The sequence below is a fragment of the Rattus norvegicus genome, chromosome 19, assembly GCF_021556685.1.
Source record: "Rattus norvegicus strain SHRSP/BbbUtx chromosome 19, alternate assembly SHRSP_T2T, whole genome shotgun sequence".
NCBI classification, from domain to species: domain Eukaryota; kingdom Metazoa; phylum Chordata; class Mammalia; order Rodentia; family Muridae; genus Rattus; species Rattus norvegicus.
Genome location: NC_141552.1, coordinates 27,654,364 through 27,677,409, shown reverse-complemented (window position 1 = coordinate 27,677,409; position 23,046 = coordinate 27,654,364). Strand labels below are relative to the sequence as shown.

The following is a 23,046-nucleotide window of genomic DNA, read 5'->3' as shown; positions in this document are numbered from 1 at the left end:
CATAGGTGACTGTGTAAATTCAACATGGCACAGCCATGTGCTGGAATATTATTCAGCCTTACATAGGATTCAGATTCTGACCCTTGAACAGGAATGAGAATGGTAGCCATTCTCCTAAGTCAGACCTCCAGGCAGTGCAAAGACAAACTAACACTGTATGACACCACTGAGGGCTGCAGTGTCACCAGTTATATAAAGACAGAAAGCAGGAAGGTCTACAGAGCTCCAGGGGTGACATGGAGTGGGGAGGTTGGAGGGTAGGTGTGTAAGTGGGACTGAGCCTCAGAGGAGTCAGACATGGCTGCAGAATATGCATGTGGCTGCCTCCCATACCTGTGAGTCCTGCCTCCTCAGAAAGGCAAATACAGCAAAAGAAAGGAACAGAGGGGACAGGCTCTGACCACCTGTAGACACACACAAATGACATAACAGAATGTGCACACTGATGCCTTGCTGCAGGAGCAGTTGAGCATCCAGAAGGGTTGAAAGAGGCTGGAAGGGCTGAGCATGGCACTTAGTTCAAGGACATAGCTTTAGGTCCTGGGGAACCTACGGTGCCCAGGCCCCATCCTGCTGATACTGAGGGACATCACTGACATTCAGGGTGATGGCCGGGCTGGGCTGGGGAATAGGTGTCCACTCTCACCTGCCTCAGCTTGAAGATGCGCTGGGTGAAGTAGGACTGCAACTGCTTGTTGGATTCATTGATGCAAATCTGCTGGAAGCTATTCTGTTCAAAGTCCTCAAATCTGAATATGGCCAAGACACCAATGGGCAAGCACTGGGAGACAAGGTTTGGTTATAGCCGGGGCCTCCTGGAAAGATTAGCCCTCCTGAGAGGAGTTGCAGCAGAGGGGTGTGTTTTCCTGAACTGTTTGGTACCCAGTGTTTTTTTGCCAAGGGTTCCTTTGTTACTTCTTGATGGAACCAGGCCTGCACATATCCAGGAAGCATTGGGGTGGAACCTAGGCTTGGTGCCCACATGCTGGCATCGCTGAGGGTGAAGTCTAGCCTATCACACTTCCAGACACCGAGTGCAGATGCCTGGGTTCCTATAGAATGGCGGTTCTTACCCTTCCTAACACTGTGACTCTTTATTTCAGTTCCTCATGTCGTTGTCATCCCAACATAAACTTATTGGAGAGCTACTTCATGAGTGTCACTTTGTTACTGTGAGGAACTGTAATGTAAATGTCTGGTGTGCAGGAGCTCTGATGTAGAACCCACAGATTGAGAGCAGCTGCTGTAGAGGATCAGAGTTCTCTGCCAGCCCTGGTGTTTGCAGAGATCCCCTGGGTTCCTAGTCTCCATGGCTTTCCCAAGGACAGGGTTTATTCTTGGCCATCTCAGGGCCCGGGACCTCACAGAAACAGCCTCTCCCATGTCCTTCCTGTTGAGGAGAGCGTGGTTGGTCCTCAGCACAGACCAGTCAAACAGGGCGCTGTATAGACACTTGGCCAGGGAGTCTCCTGCAGTTATGGCCTCTGGACAGAGGGGTTTCTTCCCTGGGGTGGGGCAACCATGCCAGGTACAGGCAGTGATGCTCAGAGTCAAGACCTAGTTTTGTCTTATTTTCATAGACAAAGTTGCCCAGGCTGGCCTCGAACTTGCCTTGTAGCCAAGGATAATTAAACAACTGATCCTACTGCCTCTACCCCCCATGGCCTGGCATTGCAGATGAGTGTCACCAGAGCTGGTTTGTCACAGCTGCTATACGGCTCTAAGTCAGGTGCCTCATGTGCAGGAGTGTTATGACTGTGCCATCCCCACCCTGCAACCAGGGTTTTCACCTTTCTCCTGCTGAAGTCTGCTTAATCCCACCCTGGACCCAGGACACAGCAGCTGTGGGAGACTCAAAGCCTGGGGCTTCAGCACAGCATGGGTACACAGCATGGCATGCAGCCTACACTGCTGTGAAAAAGCCAAGGAAGTGCTTCTCAGCTCACCCCCTGTAGGAGTGTCTAGTCCATCCTTCTCTCCATGGATGCAGACATCTGCTTCCAACTGCCCGACATGTCCCTCTGGTTTTGACTTTCCTGGATGCCATGTCAATGCCACCACACAGAGTGCTGCCTCTACTGGGGACACTCACACAACCTCTCTGGGGGACATCTGAGCCAAGCAGGGATTGGGTGCACTGCAGAGAGGTCAAGTCATGTCGTGAAGTACCTTGTCCCACAAAGGCTCACTGTTCAGGGAGTTGACTGGAAAAGTAAGCTTATGCCCCTGGGCAGGGTTCCCCATAGGGAGTGTCCCACACCCTGCTATCAGGTCTATTCCTGGTGCCATGCAAATTCAATTTGCAAGACCCAATGCTCTGGAAATGTCAAGAGCTAACGGAAATGTACCAGGAAGTGCACATCATAGCAAAGGGACAGGATGGCACAGAGACCTATGCTATGGGTTAAAGGGCACGGAAAGGCCACCTCGAGCACAGGGGTCAGTCACCTCTTTCACAAACAAGGCAAAGGTCAATGCTCTCAGCTCTGGGAGCCTACAGGGCTCTGTGGCTCCTAAGCCCTGCAGCTGCAGCCAGAAGCAGCACTGAACAGGATGTAAATGCTGAGTATGGCGATGTCAATAAAACTTTATTTACAAAACCAAATTGGTGGTAGTGGTGGTGGTGGTGGTGGTGGTGGTGGTGGTGGTGGTGGTGTCGGCGGACTGGTTCATTTCAAAGCATGCTGGAGTGTCATGGCCACTGAGCATCGGGAAACACAGAAAGGAATGCAGGGTTCCCAACACCCAAGACGTCGACCTATGGCACTGGAACTGGGTCCCTGAAGGTAAGTCTGGACAGTCAGATAAGGTAAGTACAATTTATTACAAGGAAATGGGACAAGATAAATCTTCTCTTCATCTCGCTATGCTTAAGCATCTTTAAGAGTGCAGGGAATTCATGTCTATCAGTCTGGTTTAGAAAAGTGTTTAGAGACAGCAAGAGTAAACTCCATGGTTCCCTGACGAGGGTTCCAGGGATTCTGATATCTGGGTCAAAGTGAAAGTTAAGGTGAAAAAGGCTGTCAGGCAGAGCAAAAAGATTCCAATTTCTGGTCTCTTTGGGCTGTAATTTTTACTGTGTTCAAGGCCATGAATGCAGACAGGGTAATAACGAATACAGAACAAGAAGCTAGAGCTTCATTAAGACAAAACGTAAGTAAAAGTTTTGCCCTCTGCACCATTGCCTGAAGCAGGTTTTTCTAAGTCGTTTCCCGAGGATGGCATGTTGACCATTAGATTCACACGATGATAATGACGAATTCACCTGCCTTTTCTTTTCCTATAATTAGGCCAGCATCGATTCAAGGTGTGGCCCAACCGACTTATTATAAAGGATGATACTGGTTGGTTGAAAAAGGTAGTAGCTTTCTATGAACCATATATTAAGTTTTTATGTATATTAAAATTAACATTGGAAAGAACAATGGTAGGAGAGGAAGCTGGAGGACAACTGCTGCAAATGCTTGCTTTTGAAAATGCTAATGAAGAGTACAGGAGAGCATTATTACCTATAAAGGAGGCTGGGGATATTAATGCTTATATGAAGGCATGCAAGGGTATCTTTTCTGAAAATGGAAAGATGCATATTTGGCACGTATTGATCCAGATAGAGTTATTAAATTATATGTTTAAATACTCTTGAATATCCTACAGGCGCTTTCGCTCAGGATGTGTTGCCTTTAGAATGGGTTTATATTAAATAAAACTTTAACCAAACATTAACAAATAATGAGGAACAAATTTCTTTAATTATTCAGCAAGGCATACAAAGACCTGTTACTCTGTGGGGATATGATTGTGCTGCTATTGTTTTCCCATTAAGCAAAGATAAAGGGGAATATTTAATGCAGATGTCTGAGGTTTTTCAATTAGCCATGATTTCTTACACTGGAAATATTGAATTTCATCCTCCCCATAGTAAATTGTGGGATTGCTTTAAAAAACAAAAAAAAGTTTGATAAATACACTAATTTCTGTTGATCCATTACCATCACCGTTTACTGTGTTTACAGATGGCTCTAACACCAAGATGGCTTATTGGACCAAAGATTAATTTTGGGGACAAGAATCTTCTTTTGGGTCAGTACAACAAAATGAATTATTAGCGGTAATTAATGTATTCCAGGATTTTACTCATGATGTAAAAATATTATAGCTGAGTCCGCTTATGTTGTAGGAGTAGTACAGAATATTGCGACTGCTGTTGTTTCTACATCTAAGCATATATTAAATGTTATTCTCACATATTAAAGGACTATTGTTATTATGAAACTCTAGAATATTCATTACACATACTAGATCACATTCAAAATTTCCAGAATCTTTAACACTTGGCAATCCTATGGTAGATCAATTAGTGGCATTTGCTACCCCAGAAGAACACAGTCATAATCATGCCAATACAGGATATTTACATATTAAATATAAGCTTCCCTATTCTCAAGCCAAACAAATTATTGCTAATTGTCCTATGTGTCAGTCTTCACGTATAAAATGTGTTCCATCTCAAATTAATCCCAGAAGGATGCAACTTAATACATCGTGGCAGATGGATGGAACCCATATTTCTGAGTTTGGTCGCCTTTCACATATAGATGTAAGCATAGATAATTTTTCAAAATTTGTGTGGGCTACACCATTGCCAGGAGTACGCACTGCTCATGTTATACAGCATCTATTGGAAACTTTTGCTGTTATGGGACTGCCCTCTAAAATTAAAATTGATAATGGACCAACATATATTTCTTATCAATATAAACAATTTTGTCAACGATATCATATTGTACATATTACTGGTACAGAACACAATACACAAGGACAAGCTTTTGTTGAAAGAATTCACCATACCCTGAAATGACAAATTATAAAATTAAAAAGGGGGAAAAGAGATGGCCTTATGCAACCTGAAGGAGTTTGCAGACCAGTCCCAGAGCTATATTGGCACAAGCATTATACGTTATTAATTTTCTTAATTTACCACAAGGTGAAGTTATATCAAGAGCCGATAGACACTTTGTTGAACTTCCCCCCAGAAGGCATGGAACAGACAGTATGGATAAAAATTGCCCGGGATGCTGAATGGCAGGAAGGGACATCATTGTATATAGGGGAGAGGGTTTTGTCTCATTACAGGATGGGAGACTATTCTGGTTACCTGGGAGATGGATCCAAGCACAGAATAATAAGAACTGCTCCCTACCCTCAAAGGAATCCAGTTAAACCAGCTACATTTTCTCCTGATGGATGTTCTCAGGAGATGAGGAGGTGTCCTCCATTACTGAGGCCCTGGCTCCTCTTAGTGTCCACAAACAACAATGGATAAGGATCCGTGTAGTGACAACCCTATTACCTATATGGGGTAAGGTGAAGCGATTAAGCACTGAAAGGAATAATTTTGTCCCCTTCAGGAAAGTCCTTTACTGCTGAGCACTTATTCTTAGCAATGTGTGTTTTACTCATGGTTTCTTCTGCTGCGGCCAATGCCAGTTATCGGGCTTATAATGCTTATCATGATGAAATCCTACTACTTTTCTGTTAGTAAATATATGGATAATGACACAGAACATGATTGGAAGTTAATTCAAGCCTATTTAGAGTGTATTGAAAGTGCTTCAAAAGTAATTAATGCCTTGAAATATGATGTTCGAATGTCTTTTGGTAAACAGCTAGAAGATACTACCCCTATGGAAATAGCGAAATTATTGGCTAATCAATTGACAGGATTAGATCCCAAGGCTTGGCTTCAAAGGATTTTCCATAGCATGGGAGGAGCTAGTTTTGCCATAATCTTATGTACATTATGTATTATGTTGCTTTATTTTTACCTGACTAAACCACTACAAGGACCTTTAGCTATGTTATGTAAAGTGTTACTTTAAAACAAAGAAAAAAGAAGGAATTGTTAAGACATAGAGATGCAGCTCCAAGGCAGGGTCAAGAAAGGCCTGGTGACAGATTCAAGTAGGGCCTGGAATGCCGCCCTGGAGAAGAAAATGTTTTTCTCACTTGGCCTTAAATTATGTTCTGCTGTGTCCCGTTTCTGTGGAAGTGGTTCTAAAGCTCTCTTGGTAATGGTGAGTATATTTTGATTATAATAAGAAAGGTGATTTTTATATGAATATTTTTAGAAGAAGCTTTTGTTTATTCGTCTTTCTTTGTTTAATCTTCCCTCATTGTTCCTGGTATCCTGGGAATAATGATCTTATGGTATCTTGACACAATGAAAATTGTAGTAATGCATATTCTTAGCTTAATAAGGATTAATAAAGCTTGCAACTGCGTACAGTTTCTTCTGCCTTTGCTCTGCACCCCCTGTGTCCTGGGGTATGCGACCATACCCAGGGCCCCAACTCACTAGACATTGACAATGGGTCACCCCACAAAACACAGAAGCATCTACCTTAGTCAAAAATGGACATTTTATTGAATGCACACACTAACACTGATTGATCACATCCATAGCTAAGATACTAGGGGCAGATCCGTGGCCCAAAATACATTCCTCTAAACCTATAAAGCGAAAGAAAGAAAGAAATAAAGAGAGAAAGAAAGAAGGAAAGAAAGAAGGAAAGAAAGAAGGAAAGAAAGAAAGGAAGGAAGAAGAAAAAACACAAAAAACTTAAGCTTCTCATAGGAACTTCGCAGGAAGTGTTGTCTGGCGGTCAGTTCTGATTAGGCCATTTTAGATGAAACAGTGCACAGTGACCCTTAATGTGATGGGCCCTATATAAAGCTTTTTGCAATATTGGAATTTTAACAAACCTCATCCAGAACATACAGCAGAGGCAAGGATGTGATCACCATGTCCTTGCTCTCTATCAGGTTATTTTTCTGTGTCCTTGATTGTCAGGCATAGAACAGCAACAATCTGAAATAGCTGGTAGACATGGAACAAAGTGGCTAAAACTATAGCTGTGGGTTGCACACCTCAACTGTCAATGGCTAATGCTGTCCTAGAGACCTCGGAGGCCCCTCTTGTAAGACTGTCTATTGGAAATGGAAGCACTGACTTCAAAGTGAACCGGGCCAGCCAGGGAGAGGGCAACATGGATACGTGAGACCCTGTCTAAAACCAGCACAGAAACCAACCCTTCATTCAAAGCATCATCTATTAATTCTTTATTATTTCCCACTTTCTCCCTACCAGCCTTTCAGTCTGGAATGGTAGAAAAGGACTGGGAATGTTCCTTCTATTCTAAGGACCTTGATCTCTCTTTCCTTAGGTCCACATTAAGAACACATGCAAATGGGTATCACCAACTGAACAACTTAGTATCATCTACTCAGTATATCTAGCCTAATACTGTGCTATGACAATCTCAAGCTTCCCTGAGTTTCGCTGACCCAGCAAGAAGTATGAAGTACTGAGGCCACACCCCAGTGATCCTTTCAAGGGGTTAGAAGAAAGCCATGAGAGATGCTCCACTTCTTTGTCCTTAGATTAAATCACATTGACACAATGTGGATGGACTATTTAACCAGACATGTTTCTCCCAACCCCACCTTTCTGAGTTCAGACCATGGCAGAATTCATGCCCCACCACCCTAGATATTGAGTTTAGTGATATGTAATTATTATTTAAACCTATGTATTAAATTTTGTCATTTTGTTAATTTTTGTGGTTTTCCCAGTCTTCTTTGATTAACTTTCCTAGTATTATTAATTTATCCCCTGTGTTCTCTGGTATTTTGTCCTTCCCTTCAAACTAAAGTATTCCTTTTAGGATCCTCTACAGAGCTGTCTTACTGGTTATACATATTTTGTTAAATTTATTTTAGTGTGCATTAGTCAGCCCAGTAGCTGTGCAGTTGCCTGCCCTCCATGGTATCAGATCTACTTTCCAAACAATAACGCTCAACTCTTACTGGCTGTGTAGCATCTTGGCTGCTCTTTGTTCCACTGGGACAGCCCTCAGGACCAGGCTCTCCTCTCCCTTAACCATGGCTGCTGTCCTCTTCCTCTCTCCTCTCCATCACACACGTTCTTCCTTTATTCTATGGCAGCTTCTTCCTCCTTCTTCCCTCCTCATGATCCTCTCTAGCAAAGCCCTCAGAAACTCCCCTCCCCCATCTCTCTGCTGTGCAGCTGTTGGCTGTTGGCTTCTTTATAATCACAGTTAACTGGGAACAGGGTCAGTTATTTGGGGTTAACCAGTCCTGAGTTCCACAAATTAGCATTAAAATACAAGCAGCATTAGGCCAATCCACTACAGGGGTTTTTGTTTGTTTGTTTGGTTGGTTTGGTTTAATTTTCATTTACCTTTTTACTTGTTATTTTATTTTTGGCTATTTTTTATTAATTGGTTATTTTATTTATTTACATTTCAACTGTTGTCCTGCTTTCCAGACTCCCCTCTTCAAATTTACATCCCATTTCTGCTCAGCTTTGCCTATGTGACAGTGCTCCCCCACCCACACATATCCATTCCCACCTCACACCTCTAGGATCTGCCTTTGGTGGGGCTACAGGCCTCACCTTGAACCATAGAGCATCCTTGCATACAGTTTGGCTGGCAGTTTGGCCCCTGGGAGCTTGGGGATTAGGGAAAGAAGATCTGTTCAGATATTAAAGCCAATGTTTGCTGCATTCTCTTCTTTTTCTGGTTATATGTGAAATTATGTTTGTGTGCTTCTCTTTTTTTAAATTATTGAGAGAAGATTAATTTCTTGGTTTTTCTTGGGTATAGTTTAGTTCATTGTCATGGAGTTTTCCTCCTATTAGCCTCTGTTGTGCTTTCTTACAGAAAAGAATTCTTTAAATTTGGTTTTGTCATGAAATATCCTGGTTCCTCCTTTTATGGTGATTGATGATTATGCTGGATATAGGAGCCTGTGTCTGCGTTACATCTGCCCAAGATTTTCTGACTTTTAGAATCTCTGTTGAGAAGTCTGGTGTAATTCAGATATGTCTGAATTTATTTGTTACTAGATATTTATACCTTACCCCTTTTAATGTTCTTTCTTGATCTGTGCATTTAGCGTTTTAATTATTATGTGAATGGAGGAATTTTTCTGGTACAAGTAGTTTGATGTTCTGTAGGCTTGTTGTACCTTTATGGCCTTTTCTTTCTTTACCTTATGAAAGTTTGCTGCTATGATTTGTTGAAGGTGTTTACTGGATCTATGAACTAGAAATCTTAATTCTCTTCTATATCTATTATCCTTAGGTTTCAACATTTAATTGTGTCCTGAAATTCATGGATGTTTTGGATTCAATAAACCATACATGTTTATCTGAGATGGGTGTTTTGTGCTTTGTGGGATGACCTCCTTGACCCCAGGCTGCATGAAGAATCTCAGCTGACAATGGGGACATAAATTATAAGTATGTGTAGCAAGACCCAGGCCTCTTCCAGGTTCTTAGATATTAACTGAGAACCTCAAATACAGTAGTAATGTGATAGTGTGTTGTGAATCTAGTTACTATTCTCTATTTTGATATAGATGACTCTTTTTGTGTCATGGTCAGCTTATAATGACTAGAAGACCTAAGCTTGAGAATAACCAAAGACTACATTGCTTCTCTAGCAGCTGAGCTTTTAAAAGTCCTGGTGTGACAGCAACTGTTGGTGGACATTCTGGATTATTCCTTCTGTACTTTAACTCTCTGTAACTTCCACCATCAGTAAGTTAGTTCAATTCCATAAATTGGAAATCCATCACCTGGAAGAAATACTCTCTCTTTTTTTTTTTAAGATTTATTTATTTATTTATTATATACAAGTACACCGTGACTGTCTTCAGACACACCAGAAGAGGGCATCATATCTCATTACAGATGGTTGTGAGCCACCATGGGGTTGCTGGGATTTGAACTCAGGACCTCTGGAAGAGCTGTCAGTGCTCTTAACCACTAAGCCATCTCTTTAGCCCAAGAAATACTTTCTGAATATGATCTGAGATTGGCCATGGAAAAAGGGTAGCTTGAACTGTCCCACCTAGGTTCTGGGCCTGCACAGGCCTGCTCTCCAAAAGAAACCTGTGTTCACAGCTGTTGGCTGGCTAAGAAAGATTTCACGAGACGTGATACACAGCCCTCGGACTTCTGCTTCAGTCATCTGCACAATTTTTCCCGGACGATACCCTCATGCCTCCAGCAGGCGGGTGATGAAGCTGTCCACTCTCAGCTCCCCTTCAGCCATCTTGTGGGCACCAGACTCTCCTCCCTGCAGCAGGAACAAGGGCTTCTCCATGGTGGCTGCAGCAGCAGTGGTGGTTTGACATTCTCACCTAGGAGGCCCTATGCCTTTCTACCCCAGTTCCAACTCACCTCAGGCCCGGGCCTTCCCCCCATCCACTTCCCACGGAGCAGGGAGAGCAGCACCCACTAGAAATAAAAGGGAGGCCTTGGTCCTGCCAAGACTGAACCCCAGTGAAAGGGATTGTTGGGGGGGGGAGGGCGGTAATGGGAGGAGGATGGGGAGGGGAACACCCATAGAGAAGGGGAGGGGGGGTTAGGGGGATGTTTGCCTGGAAACCCAGAAAGGTAATAACAATTGAAATGTAAATAAGAAATACCCAATTTAATAAAGATGGAGAAAAAAAGAGAAAAGTGTCACACATTTAAAACAGAAGAATATGGACCCTAATTTTAAAGCACAGTTCTGTCAATTAACTATATCTTTAAGGAAGCTCAGAAAATCAGGCCAAACAATATTTTCTCGGTTTATGTATCTGTAATGTCGCATAAATAATAATGTCCGTTTCTTGCTATTGTGGAGGGAATTAAATAGTTAATATGTAATCATGGAAATTTTGAAGTACCATCCATTTTTCTGTTCATTAAATCAATCTTCCCCATTTCATTGATCAAGTATGTACGTTTTCTTTTCATAATTACATGTATAATAAAACCAGCATAAAAACCTTCAGAATTGTATAAGCTTTCACTTTTAATAAATTAAATTAGCTATTCTTTGTATTTCTGCTGAACATTTAAATGTTCTTCATATGTCCCAATGCTAGTTTATTAGGTACCTATAAACTTTAAACTCTTTGCCTGAGAGCATGAGTACTATTTAATTATATAGTAACTACACTCAGGCTGTCCTTGTATTAGAACCAATTATATCAGACTCTAAGAAAAATTACTATTGCTTTAAAGTTTGTGTGTGTATGAGTGTGAGTGTCTGTGTGTGTGTGTGAGTGTGTGTGTGTAAGTGTGTGTGTGTGGGTGTGTGTGCAGCACATGACCAAACAACTTTCAGGAGCCATTTCTCTCCTTCTGTCATGTGGGTCCCAGGATGTAACCCAGATGTTTGACTTTGGCAATAAATAATATTACCAACTAAATAAATAAATGAACAAACAAAAAACAAGCCACAAATCAACTTTAAAAGTAAAGGCCAGAAGTTCACAGAATAGTAGCATTGGCCTTACCATATCCTTTCTTTGGGGATGGGAAAATTAATGTTCTGAAATCCATGACTTTCAGGAATTGTGATATTCATGGAAATTCAATTCCTTTGCAGATGCTCCAGTTGTTGTGGCCAATTGCTAGAAAGGTCAGCTTAAGCTTGCAGGACCCCCACCATCCCTCCCCCTGCCTCCACAGAAAGCTCAAAAGACACTGCCCAGAACTTACTCCACATTCCCCAGAACCACTTTCTTTGTCCATCATTTCTTTGAGACGAAAGGTCAGACTCCTTCACCCTAGTCTCTCCACAATCGACATCCCCCCTCCCAAAACACTTCTAAGACTGGAAAACATGTCTTAGGATGTATCTGCCAGACTCAGACTGAGACAAACTAGGGCACTGGTTGTCACTACAACATTGGTGACATAGCAGAGGATGCCAAGATCTCTCTAGGAGACAATAGAATGTCCAAGAAGGGACAGCTGATGTCATGGGGAACAGACTTTGCCTTCCTGCTAATGTTCTCCCTGTACTGAGCATAAGCAGAGGTGCCCTTTCCAGGAGACTTTCCCGGGGCAGAGGCACTGAGCATCTCCTGCTTCCAAAGCCAAATTTTCCTCAAGGCTTGATTATAAAAACCTTAGTAATTCCTATGCATCTAAATGAATGGTTCCTTCCAAATCCTGCCCAAAAATGTCTCATCCTAACTCAAATTATCCTCCTTCACCAATATTAGCCATTAAAAATTCCTGAGAAATAATACCAGTTTGAATATGCAGTCAAAATGTTCTCCTGTCTTATTATGTACAGGTGCTTGAAATCACATCAAGAAATAGCCTGCATGGAAGGTTGCAACATGGGTGTGTGTTAGGGGAACACTCATGAAGCCTTGTGCTTAGCATTCAATGGTTGCCACAAAATTCTTTAGGAGGAAGACTTGAAATCATTATGGTGCTAGAATCAGTGTGGAGGCCAGTTGGCATAGGAAAGTGAAACATTAGAGCCACCAGTGAAGGCTCCTGTTGGGCCCTACCTTGGTGTTTCCCTCCCCCCTCGCTGAGCCTTTCAGCCTGCTATAGCAAGAAATTGTTTACACCTTTGACAGCTGCTCTTAGCCCCTGATTTGGGGCTGGGATTTTCCATGGCACCCTTCCTCCCCACTGAGCTTTCCTGCTTCTTGTTTTTAAGAAGCTGTTTATGCCCCTGATTGGGCTGGAACTTTCACCACACAGACTTGTCCTATTTTCCTGGTTGGGGATTTTCACCTGCCTTGTTGTTTTTCCACAGCTTTTGCCTCTGGTATATAAGGAGATCTCAGTAAAGCCTTGGTGGCACTCGCTAAAAAGGGGTGACCCGTGTACGTGTTTTCTTTCAACCCCACAAACCTACACCCAATATTCACACACTGTCAGCGCAGGCACTGACAATAGGTATCACAATAGAAACTAGTAACTAGATTAACCAAACTATCACATTAATGCTGTATTTCGTGGTATTTTTTTTTTTTTTTTTTTTTTGCTCTCCTAGAACCTGGAAGAGGCTTGGGGTTTTCTAATCCTACTCATAATTTATTATCCTTCCCAACACTATGGGCTTTGTTCTGTTAATGCTAACAGCGGCATCCAATACCTAGGATATTTACTACTGACATGTGTGACATGAGACAAAACAGTCCCTGTCATCCCTCACCTGAATAAACTTGCTTAGAGGACAGTGTAGGTGGAGGGTCCTTCTTTCCTCTCCAAGATCGAGAAACATTTCCAGTCTTCAGACAAGTGTGTCAGCCATTGTCCAGTGACTGTCTTGAGATGTCCACATTGTCAGCTGAGTGTCGTCATCCAGCCTGCCCTGTAATTGTTGTAGACGATTAATAGGGTTCCAGCCCTAGGATTTAATTCAGTGCTACAGTACCTGCCAAACACACTTAAAGCCCTAGCTGCCACCCTAGTCCTGTGTGCTCTAGAGAAAGAAAATAAAGAACCACATTGTCTATCAAGTTTCTCCTCCAATAGAAGGAGAATCTGCATCGGTCTTTTAAGTAACTCTAAGCCCCAGCTTCCCCACAGCTCCCTCCATCGATTGCACTATTGGTGCATTTTCAGTAATGCTCACTTTATTTTTGGTGTGCAAAGAATATGCACCATGTCAGTAAAGTGTGTGTGTGTGTGTGTGTGTGTGTGTGTGTGTGTGTGTTCATCCATGAACTCACTATAAATTATTATCAAATGACCCAGAAGACTGTGGAGAAACCTGTCGATGTGCATGCAGAATTATGTTACTACTGTTCCATGGCACCTTGCAGGGAACACTGAAATACTGGGCTGCTTTAATAGAGCCTAAAACCAGGCTATGCATGATTTTTGGTGAGATTGTGATGTGCAACACCACAACAGAGATCAGCAGAAGCTTCATTTATTCCATGCTGCTGTTACCAAGTGAGGCAAAGCCTCATCCCATAGAGAGTCTGGTAGGATCTGATGAAGGGCAATAAACTCAGGGTTGAAATCAAGCCTTTAGAAACAAAGAGAAAAATACAAAGTCAAGGAAAGCAAGAGCTGTCTTTTCTTCCTCTTTTTTTTTTTTTTGAGAAGAACCACAAGAGAAACAACCCCTTCCTCAAACTAACAATGCACAAGAGAGACAATACATGAATTAAAAATCAGAAATGAAATGAGGGACATTACAATAGACACTGAGCAAATTCCAAAATCATTAGTTCTTACTCCCGAGGATTTTATGCCAGAAAACTGGAATATTTATTCGATATTGTTGATTTTGTAGACAGATAACAATTACCAAAGTTAAATCCAGATCTGGGAAGGTATCTGAAAAATACCCCTAAGAAAATAGATACACTCATTAAAGGTTGCATACTTTATATATTATATTGCTTTCTTTTTGCATGATTAAACCCCTTCAAGGACATTTAGCTATGTTATAGAGAGTGTTACTTTTAAAACAAAAGAACAGAGAAAGAAATTGTGGAGTCACTGAGAGACACTTCCCTGACAGGATCAAGGAAAGACGGCTGAGAGATGCAAGCAGGGGCTGCAATGCTGCCCTTGAGAAGAAAATGTTTTTCTCACTTTACCTTACACTATGCTGTACTGTGTCCCTTTTTTGTGGAAGCGGCTCTCATGCTCTCTGGGTTATGACAAGTATATTGTGATACTAGGAAGAGGGGTGATTTGCTATACAGATATTTTAAGGAGAAGCCTTTGCTTAGTCTCACTTCTTAGCCTAGTCTTGATTCAGTCGTTCCTGGTATCATGGGAATAACGATCTTATTATATCTTGCCAAAAGGTAAAGTGAGGTAATGCATATTCATGCCTGTATAAGGGTTAATAAACATGCAGCTGCATGCAGTTGCATCTGCCTTAGCTCTGCATCCCCTGTGTCCTGGTTATTTGTGACCGTACCTGGGCCCCCAACGCACTAGCTGTTGACAAGCATCACCCTTTTCAGTGTTAGGTATATATTTTTTTGAAATCTATGATGTGGAGGCGTATTACAGCAACAATATGAAATAGCAGGCGGGCATGTATGAAAATTGCTGTGTTTAAGCTAGGTGTGGGGACAAGTCCTCAAAAGGAGCTGTTAAGATGGGAAACAAATAATGCATTTGTTGCTGGAATTGAGTTGCCTCAGCTGTGTTGCTCTGCCTGCTCAGTGTCCATTCAACCTCACTCTGTTTCTACAGAGGAACTCAAGGTTTGCCCCAGCTGCCTGTGAGCTGGGATATGGGCAGAGAAAGGCCAGGACACAGTGGTGATTTCCCACTCCTCAGTTATGCTGAATTTTCCACTACTGTACTTGTAAACACAAGTACAGTGTGGTCAGTTATTATAGATATTTGTCATTTCTTACAGAGGGCAACTATGATTGACTACACCCAATTCTATAAAAAACAAAACTCAGGAAACCTGGCCCTTGGCAGCAATGAATCAAGAAATATCTAGGATGGTGGGGCATGAATTCTGCCAAGCAATGAACTCAGATAGGTGGGGTTGTGAGGAAGATGTATGGTTGAATAGCCCAATAGATTCACGTTGTATCATCTTGATTTAAGCTAAGGACAAAGAAGTGCAGTATCTCTGATGGCTTTCTTCTAACCCCTTGAAAGGTTCACTGGGGTTTGACCTCAGTTCTTCATTCTTCTTGCTGGGACAGCAACACTCAGGTAAGCTTGAGATTGCCATAGGCACAGTATTAGGCTAGAAATGCTGAGTAGGTGATACTAAGTTGTTCAGATGGTGATACCCAATTCATTTGTTCTTAATGTGGACCTAAGGAAAGAGCGATCAAGGTCCTTATAATACAAAGATCATTTCCAGTTCTTTTCTACCTTTCCTGAATGAAAGACTGGTTGGCAGAGAATGGTAAAAATTCAAGATGATGCTTTGAATGGAGGGTGGGTTTCTGTGCTGGTTTTAGACAGGTTCTCAATTACCTCATCTTGTTCTCTACGTTGCTCGTCAGGTTCACTTTGAGCTCAAATAAAGCTGCTTCCACTTTCCAACAGGTAGTCTTACAAAGGGGCCTCCAAGGACTGTGAGGACAGCATTAGCCAATGAGAATTGAGGTGTGTAACCCACAACTATAGCTTTATCTGAAAGACCCTCAGACAGAGGAGACTCTCGCTCCAGTCCTGAGGACAATCACCACCCCATGAACACACAGGACTCAGTCTTGATGTAAAAACAAGAGGTTTACTTTGGGATACCAATGCACTGGGGCTCCACACAGTCCTCACGCAGGAGGGATGTGAGGAGCCTCGAACAACAGAAATGTACAGCTTAAACAGTCATTTACGATCACACAGTTTCCTTAGCTCAGCTATTTTGGTGCCAAGGATATCTAGGCAGATGTTTCTCGGCCTGGAATTCCTAGGATAAGGCCTTAACCACATCAATGTAGCTATTTCAGTACCAAGGACGTCTGACTTGATATATGTTTTCTTATCCTGGGGTTTCCAGGACAAGGACCATGATATCTGTCTTGGCAGGTGTTTCTCTTCTGGAGTTCCCAGGACAAGGCTATAGCTATGTCAGCCTATAGCACAGCTGCATTCAGTACCAAGGATATCTCACTTCTATAGTGGTCAGTCAGCTTCCCAGATGTTTCCTGTCTTGTAATTGCCCTGCAGTAGATATGTTCTATACCCTCTGTTCTTATGGTCAGGCAGCTTCCTAGAGAGTGGGTGGGAATGTGCTTTCTGTACTTTCTGGTCTATTGTCTAATGTCAAGGGTCTAAGCGAGGGCCAGCTTAAAGATTCTCATTCTTAAGAAATGGCTGTACTGATATATAAATGGGGATCTTTCATATCCAATTTCTTCCAAGTCTACCAGCAATCTCAGATTGTTGCTGTAATATGCCTGACAATCAAGGACACAGAAAAATAACTTGATACACAGCAAGGACATGGCAATCATATCCTGTGTCGTTATGTATGTTCTGGATGAGGTTTGTTAAAATGACAATATTGCACAAAGCTTTATATAGGACCCATCAAATTAAGGGTCACTATGCACTGTCATAGCTAAAATGGCCTGGTCAGAAGTGACCACTGGATCACTCTTCTGTAACGTCACATGAGAGGCTTGTGCTTCTTGTGTTTTTTATTTTTCTGTTTTTTTTCTTATTTATTTATTTATTTATTTATTTATTGCTTTATATATTGTCTTGAAGATAGTTCAAGTCATGGATCTTGCCCCAAAATCTGAGCTTTGCTACTAATACTGTAAACAGTATTAGTGTATGCATTCAATAAAATAACTTGGTTTTTTTTTTTTTTTTAGTATGATAGATGCTTTTGTGTTTTGTGGGGTGATCCATGAAACAGGAGTGAAGATGCTTGTTTCTTACTCTGTCCACTGAGTTATATCTCTAGGCTTGTCCTACTCCTTTGGCTGCATACCCCCCCACATCTGCTGACTATTTTATTTTTCAGATGAAATCACACGTTATAGCTTAGAGAGGCCTGTATGCAATCCTGCTTTGGTAACTTAAGTGCAAAGAGGAGAGCCCCACACTCAGCCTGAGGGTGCATTCTCTGGTAGATCCAATATTTGAGTTTCCTCTGCTAACAGATCACCACATTGTTGCCAGGACCATAATGAATGCAATTCTTTCTCCTAAGGAATCTGGTGGCAACTGTCAAATGTTAAGCACAAAGCTTCAGGTTGTACCTATAACACACACCCACATTACAACCTAGCCTACAGGCTATTTCTGGGTGTGATTTCATGCACCTGCACATGATGAGACATGAGACATCTTTGGCTACTTATAGGAACTGGTGTGATTTCTCAGTAATCTTTAATGGGTAATATTGCTGACTGAGGAGAATTTGATGTAGGATGAAACATTTCTGTGCAGGGATTGGGGAGGAAGCACTCATTTAGATACATAGCAATGACTTAGGTTTTTCCAATCAAGCCTAGAGCCAAATTTGGCTTTGGAAGCATGTGGTGCTCAGTGGCTATGCCACAGGGAAGTCTCCTGAAAAGGGCACATCAGCTTTTGCTCAGTACAGGCAGAACATTAGCAGGGAGGCAAAGTCTGTTCTCCATGACATCAGCCGTCCCTTCGTGGACATTCTATTGTCTCCTAGAGAGACCTTGGAATCCCTGTGATGTCACCAGGATCGTTGTGACAACCAATTCCCTTCTTTTTCTCTTAGTGTCCAAAGGATATATCCACAGACATGTTTGCCCGTCTTTGTAGGCACTTTGGGAGAGTTGATGTTGATAGAGAAGAGTCTAGAGTGAAGCAAACGAAACCTAAAGGTAATGATGGACACAGGACATGGGGAATGTGGAGTAAGTTCTGGGCAGTGTATGTTGAGCTTCCTCTCAGGGGTGTGTGTGGGGGTCTTCCGCTGGCCTTTTTAGTAATGGGCCACAACCACTGGAACATCTCCACAGATATTGAATTCCATGATTATCACAATTCCTGAAAGTCAAGGTTTTCACATCATTAGTTTCTCCATAACCACATGGAGGATATGGCAATGCCTATGCTATTATTGGGTGAACTTCTAGTCTTTACTTTTACAGTGCATTCGGTGTGTTAAATTGATATAATAACACCATAAGTAGTCATGGAGGGTACAACTTTTCTGAATTAAACAGGGCATCAATGTACTTCACTTTCATTGCTTCTTTAAATTCAGTGACTATCTAACAGTAGTAAGAGGGAGAGAATTGTGCTCCTGGCCATGACCTTATATTCTTAGAACTCCTCTGACTACCTCTGGCTGACGGGGCCAATCTTACCTTCATATATTAGAGGTTCTGTGTGGCAGATATTTTTCTACAGTAGCCAAACTATACGGAGCAGGTAGAGAAAGAGCCTGTATCCTATTGGCCTGTGTGGGCGGGCATAGGGAACACCTGGCTGCTTACATCTCTTGGTCTCTATATAGTAGTGGGGGAACTGTGATCCACTTAGGAGGCCTCTTACACATAGACCAAACTCCTTGCAGTGACACTGGCTTCCAAGCATGTTCTCCTGTTTGACCTCACTGTGGTCTGTGTATGCTCTATGCATTCGCCCCATGCGGGTTCACTTGTGTTCTTCTACCTACAGAGGCCTGCAGACAGACGTCATCCCCTGAAAATGTCCTAAACAAGGTGCAGGCCAACGAGGAAGAGGAGAGGCTGAATAGAGAACTGGAGCTAACTACCAAGGAGAGAAATGAGCTGACAGATCGCCTCCTTTATGTGACAGGTGGATCCATGAGCAAGAGGTGTGCATTGCTCCAAACAAACGACCTTGTTCTAAACCTCATCTCCCATAGAGAGGAGATTCAGAACCTGACCCTTACTGAGGAGTGAGTTTGGAAATGGACTCTCTGATTCCGCCTGTTGAAAATCTGAACTTGTGATCTGAGTGAAGATTTCAGGGAAAAAGTCCCTGGAGCATGAGTTCCCAGTGTACAATTGGAAAGCCCTTGACAGGTGGCAGCTTTGCAAGGTTCTAGGTGCTGTGAGTTTGTGGAGAGTGTTTGTACTTGCTAGGAGGGGACTGAATGCTATCATCTCCTGGTAGCAGCCGTAGGTGACAGGTCCCACATTGTTCATATCAATGCTTAACTAGAAGGCCTGAGGCTCAGGCCTGTTCTTCTTGTCTGTGTGCCTTACACTCTGAGACAGTAATGGTGCATGCATTTCTACTGATTCTCATTGTGCTCTTTCCATATTTGTCTCTCTTTCTCATTCTCTGAGTCTGTTTACTTTTCTTTTCTTGTGGGTGTGTCCCAGTTTGTGTGTCTGTGTGTGCACAGGTCTGCATGCATATGCACAACTTTTATATGTTTCTATGTCCCTGCACACTTGGAATTTAGGGGTCTGTTTTTTGACCTCAGGATTTACCTGTATAATAGTTTCATGGAGGTGTAAGTGCTTTATTTTGGAAGCCCCACTTTCAACAGTAAAGTTCTTTGCCTGTGTGGTCACATTTGTCTATACATTTGTATGCCTTGGGCAGATTATAAGTTTGTGGCAATATCTGGTCTCATCTCCAGAATTATGTGTACTGTCTGCCTCTAGAATATTAGTTATTCGGCTTGTAGCATTCCACTTCTCAAAACAGGAAAAATGAAATCAGAGGTTTCTGGATGTGTGTGTGTGTGTGTGTGTGTGTGTGTGTGTGTGTGTGTGTGTGTGTGTGTTTGGGTAAGCTCTGTGGCCTAGGCTCTTGACATCATAACAGGTTTGAATGCAGATCCAGCTCTCCTGATTGAAAAAAGTGAGCCAGGGAACCCTTTATCTGGGTGCTTAGCTTCTGTTATCCTGGGCACACAATTCCAAGTTTCTGAATCTGAAGAAGATCCAAATATGTAGAATTCAGAAAGTGTCCTTCCAGGGCTGGGCTAGTACAGGACACAGCCTGAGTTCATATAATCTTAAACCTTGATGTTCATTGGGTTCTATCTTCCTGGGGCCAGCCCCTACTTCAGGCCAAATCCATTTTATGAAAACTTGAAGATAAAGGAGAAAGAGGTCATGTCATTACTGCACAACTTAGACACAAAGAACATTGAACATCGTGAGAAATTTCAGGAGCTCAAGAAGGAGATTAACTTCTATCGGTAAGTACTGGTCAGAAGGGCCCATCACTTGGGGAATGGCCATGTCTGCCTCTCTTTGTTCTGGACTGGAGAGCCTGCAGCTCTGGGTCCATGTCTTCTGCTGTTTAAATATCACTGTGCCGTGGGTCTTTTGGACTCAGATTCAGTTCCATAAGAGACTGTTACTTATCACCACAGTGTCTATGCATCTTTAGAAGGCTCTGGATAGAACTACACTGATTCAGGCATCAGAGTGTTATTAGGCCAACCTGCGGCTCTGGGGTCATACCAGGTTTAACAAAGCGCAATGTGTGGACCACATGGTTAGCATGACCTCCCTTGGTTCTACTGTCCTCTTGTGGTTATTTGCTGCCTACTAATTGATGTTGCCCCAATGCATTGGGCTCACATGGATAGTTGAAGATCCCTTGTTCTTTTGGACAGAAATGGACTCTTATTTGTGCTTGGATCACAGAAACAATTTATTCTTCCCTGGATTAGCCGTTTGTTGTTTGTGCAGCAGCCTTACATGTATGGAGATATATTCTATGAAGTCTTTATGGGTATCTGGGTCCTGGTGGAGTTTGTGGGATTTGGCAGTTGGAATGGGAGGAAGAGGCTTCAGGATCTTACTATGCAGAGTGTGTTTCCAGCAACCTGCACAGCCGGCTCCTGATGGACCAGGCATGTATGAAGAAGAAGTTGGTCACATTGAAGCAGGAGTGCAAGGAGGTACAGCGATATTTGTTTGAGTTGAACCCGAAGGATGAAGACGAACAGGAGAAGACCAGCAACCTCCAGACCCAGCAAAATGTGGTAGGAACAAGCAGCTGAGTCAGATTGACAATGTCTGACACCATTTGCCTATTGGATACATCTTTGCTTCCCCTATCACCTTTCTAATCTCCCCACACCCAGTCAGTCACCCACCTCATGTGATAGAGTTATTCATTGCTCTGTCTATGCACAAGTATTCTGGGATGTTAACCACTCCTCAGAAACTGAATTATGGGCAATTATACTTCTCTGCCCTTTCTGAAACTGCAGTCCAGAAATGGTGACAGAGGAATAACATATCACATGACTGCATCTCCCTATCACAGATTGGATGCTATGAAGAGTTTTGAATGAGTTCTTGGTTGTGTGACAAAGGTCATGCAGGGGCCATGTGATGGTTGGAAGCACTTTGTAGGGATAAGAACCAAGTGCAAATGGCAAATGAGTCCTGGTCATTGGCTTTGCTCTGGGTATCATGTGGCCTTCTCCTTTCTTCCTGCACCCCAATTAGGTCTCTCCCCATTTCCCCATTCTTGGTTTGCACTGGTAGAGTCTGAGGAGCAGCTTGTTCTCCCACAGTACTGTGAGGGTTGCTGGTGATGTTCCCAGCCTGCAGAGATATCAGCAATGATTTCAGTGAAAGATCAGTGCTGTCTGTCCAATGCAGCTGAGGGGACAGAAGGCAGCAACTTGACAGCTGGTATGCATGTCCCCAACAAATCAGTGTCTTAATAGCTGCCTTCTCCTCCCAGGTCTCAGGAACTGCAGGAGACATGGCATAGGACGGATCCCAGGAAGACAGCCCCCTGAGGAATGAGTTTCTCTCTCAGGATTTCCCTGTGACGACAATCCTCACAGTCAAAGACTTTTTGGGGGAATATTCTTCTTCTCAGATAATTTCCTCAATGTATAGAGACCCTAAATTTATGTATCCGTATGCCAGCCTGTCTCATTGAGGTCTTTCTCCTTTCTCATACCGACAACACCATTTGAGAGACAACTGAGGGGAATGCCTTGACATCTCACGTCCTAGAGGAGAAACAGCACTACAACTGTGTTTCTAAATGTTCATTAAGAAAATGCTGTTAAGAAATGTTTTTGGTTATGATTTTCATTGAAGTTTTCTTTTTGTTATTTCATAGTTATATATTCTTGTTACTGTTTTTCATTTTTTATACAATTTTAGTTGTTCATTTTATGCCTGTTTTTTGTAAATTGTATTCCTTATGAATAAAAATTGATTTGTAACTCTTGACTCTTAAGACCATCTTATTCAAGGGTCCTTTCCCCTCCTGTAGATTTAGAACTGACAGCTAGATATGGATCTTTGCATGGTCCAGTGAATTCAAAGCCACCAAGGGGTACACAGGGTGATAGTGTCTTTTGTGTGGATAATGTGACTTTTTTTATGGACACACACTTTATGATGTAATCACTGACATACTGTATCCATGCTGTCATGTATTCTGCTCATCCTAGTCTATATCAGTCTACAACACACATTCCTTATTGACTGTGTGCACCAGATATTGAGTAACACACACTCATGCCTGTAGAGCTGCAGAAAAAATGACAACTTTCACAAAGGAATATAGAATAATCCTAATCGAGAACCATGTGCCTCAGTTTTTCTTACAATACAGCATTAGTATTAAACCACAAAGATAATGACCATCAACGTCATTTTGGGAAATAGGTTTTTATAGGTGCAGTTTCACTTGATCATTCATATGCTGTGTTTTTTATTGTTGCTGATTATATTTATTTTTATCTTTTAACTCAATGGATCTTTTTTTTTCAAATGTATGTCTGGGCCACTCCTGAGTGCATTTCCCTC

General features: G+C 42.4%; 3 protein-coding genes across 5 annotated transcripts in view; 2 read left to right on the top strand and 1 right to left on the bottom strand.

Moving 5' to 3' along the window:
• LOC134483411 (disks large homolog 5-like) overlaps positions 1–23,046 on the top strand; it is a 230,132-nt gene that overhangs the window by 138,479 nt on the left and 68,607 nt on the right. The gene's annotated exons all lie outside the window — the stretch shown is intronic.
• The window catches only part of LOC147999318 (disks large homolog 5-like), a 43,986-nt gene that overhangs the window by 10,084 nt on the left and 10,856 nt on the right, over positions 1–23,046 (bottom strand). The window contains exon 2 of one of the 2 annotated variants that reach the window (XM_087596570.1): positions 13,047–13,205. The exons of the other annotated variant lie outside the window; for it this stretch is intronic. The gene's annotated coding sequence lies outside the window, so the exon portion shown is untranslated. The remainder of the gene's footprint in view (positions 1–13,046; positions 13,206–23,046) is intronic. 2 annotated transcript variants of the gene reach the window in all.
• LOC147999319 (disks large homolog 5-like) lies at positions 608–22,463 on the top strand. Its single transcript, XM_087596690.1, has 7 exons — positions 608–793; positions 2,681–2,809; positions 4,014–4,080; positions 18,950–19,109; positions 20,310–20,453; positions 21,086–21,248; positions 21,962–22,463. Exons 1-7 carry the CDS (start codon positions 608–610, stop codon positions 21,989–21,991), a joined length of 879 nt encoding a protein of 292 aa, XP_087452816.1. The 3' UTR covers positions 21,992–22,463.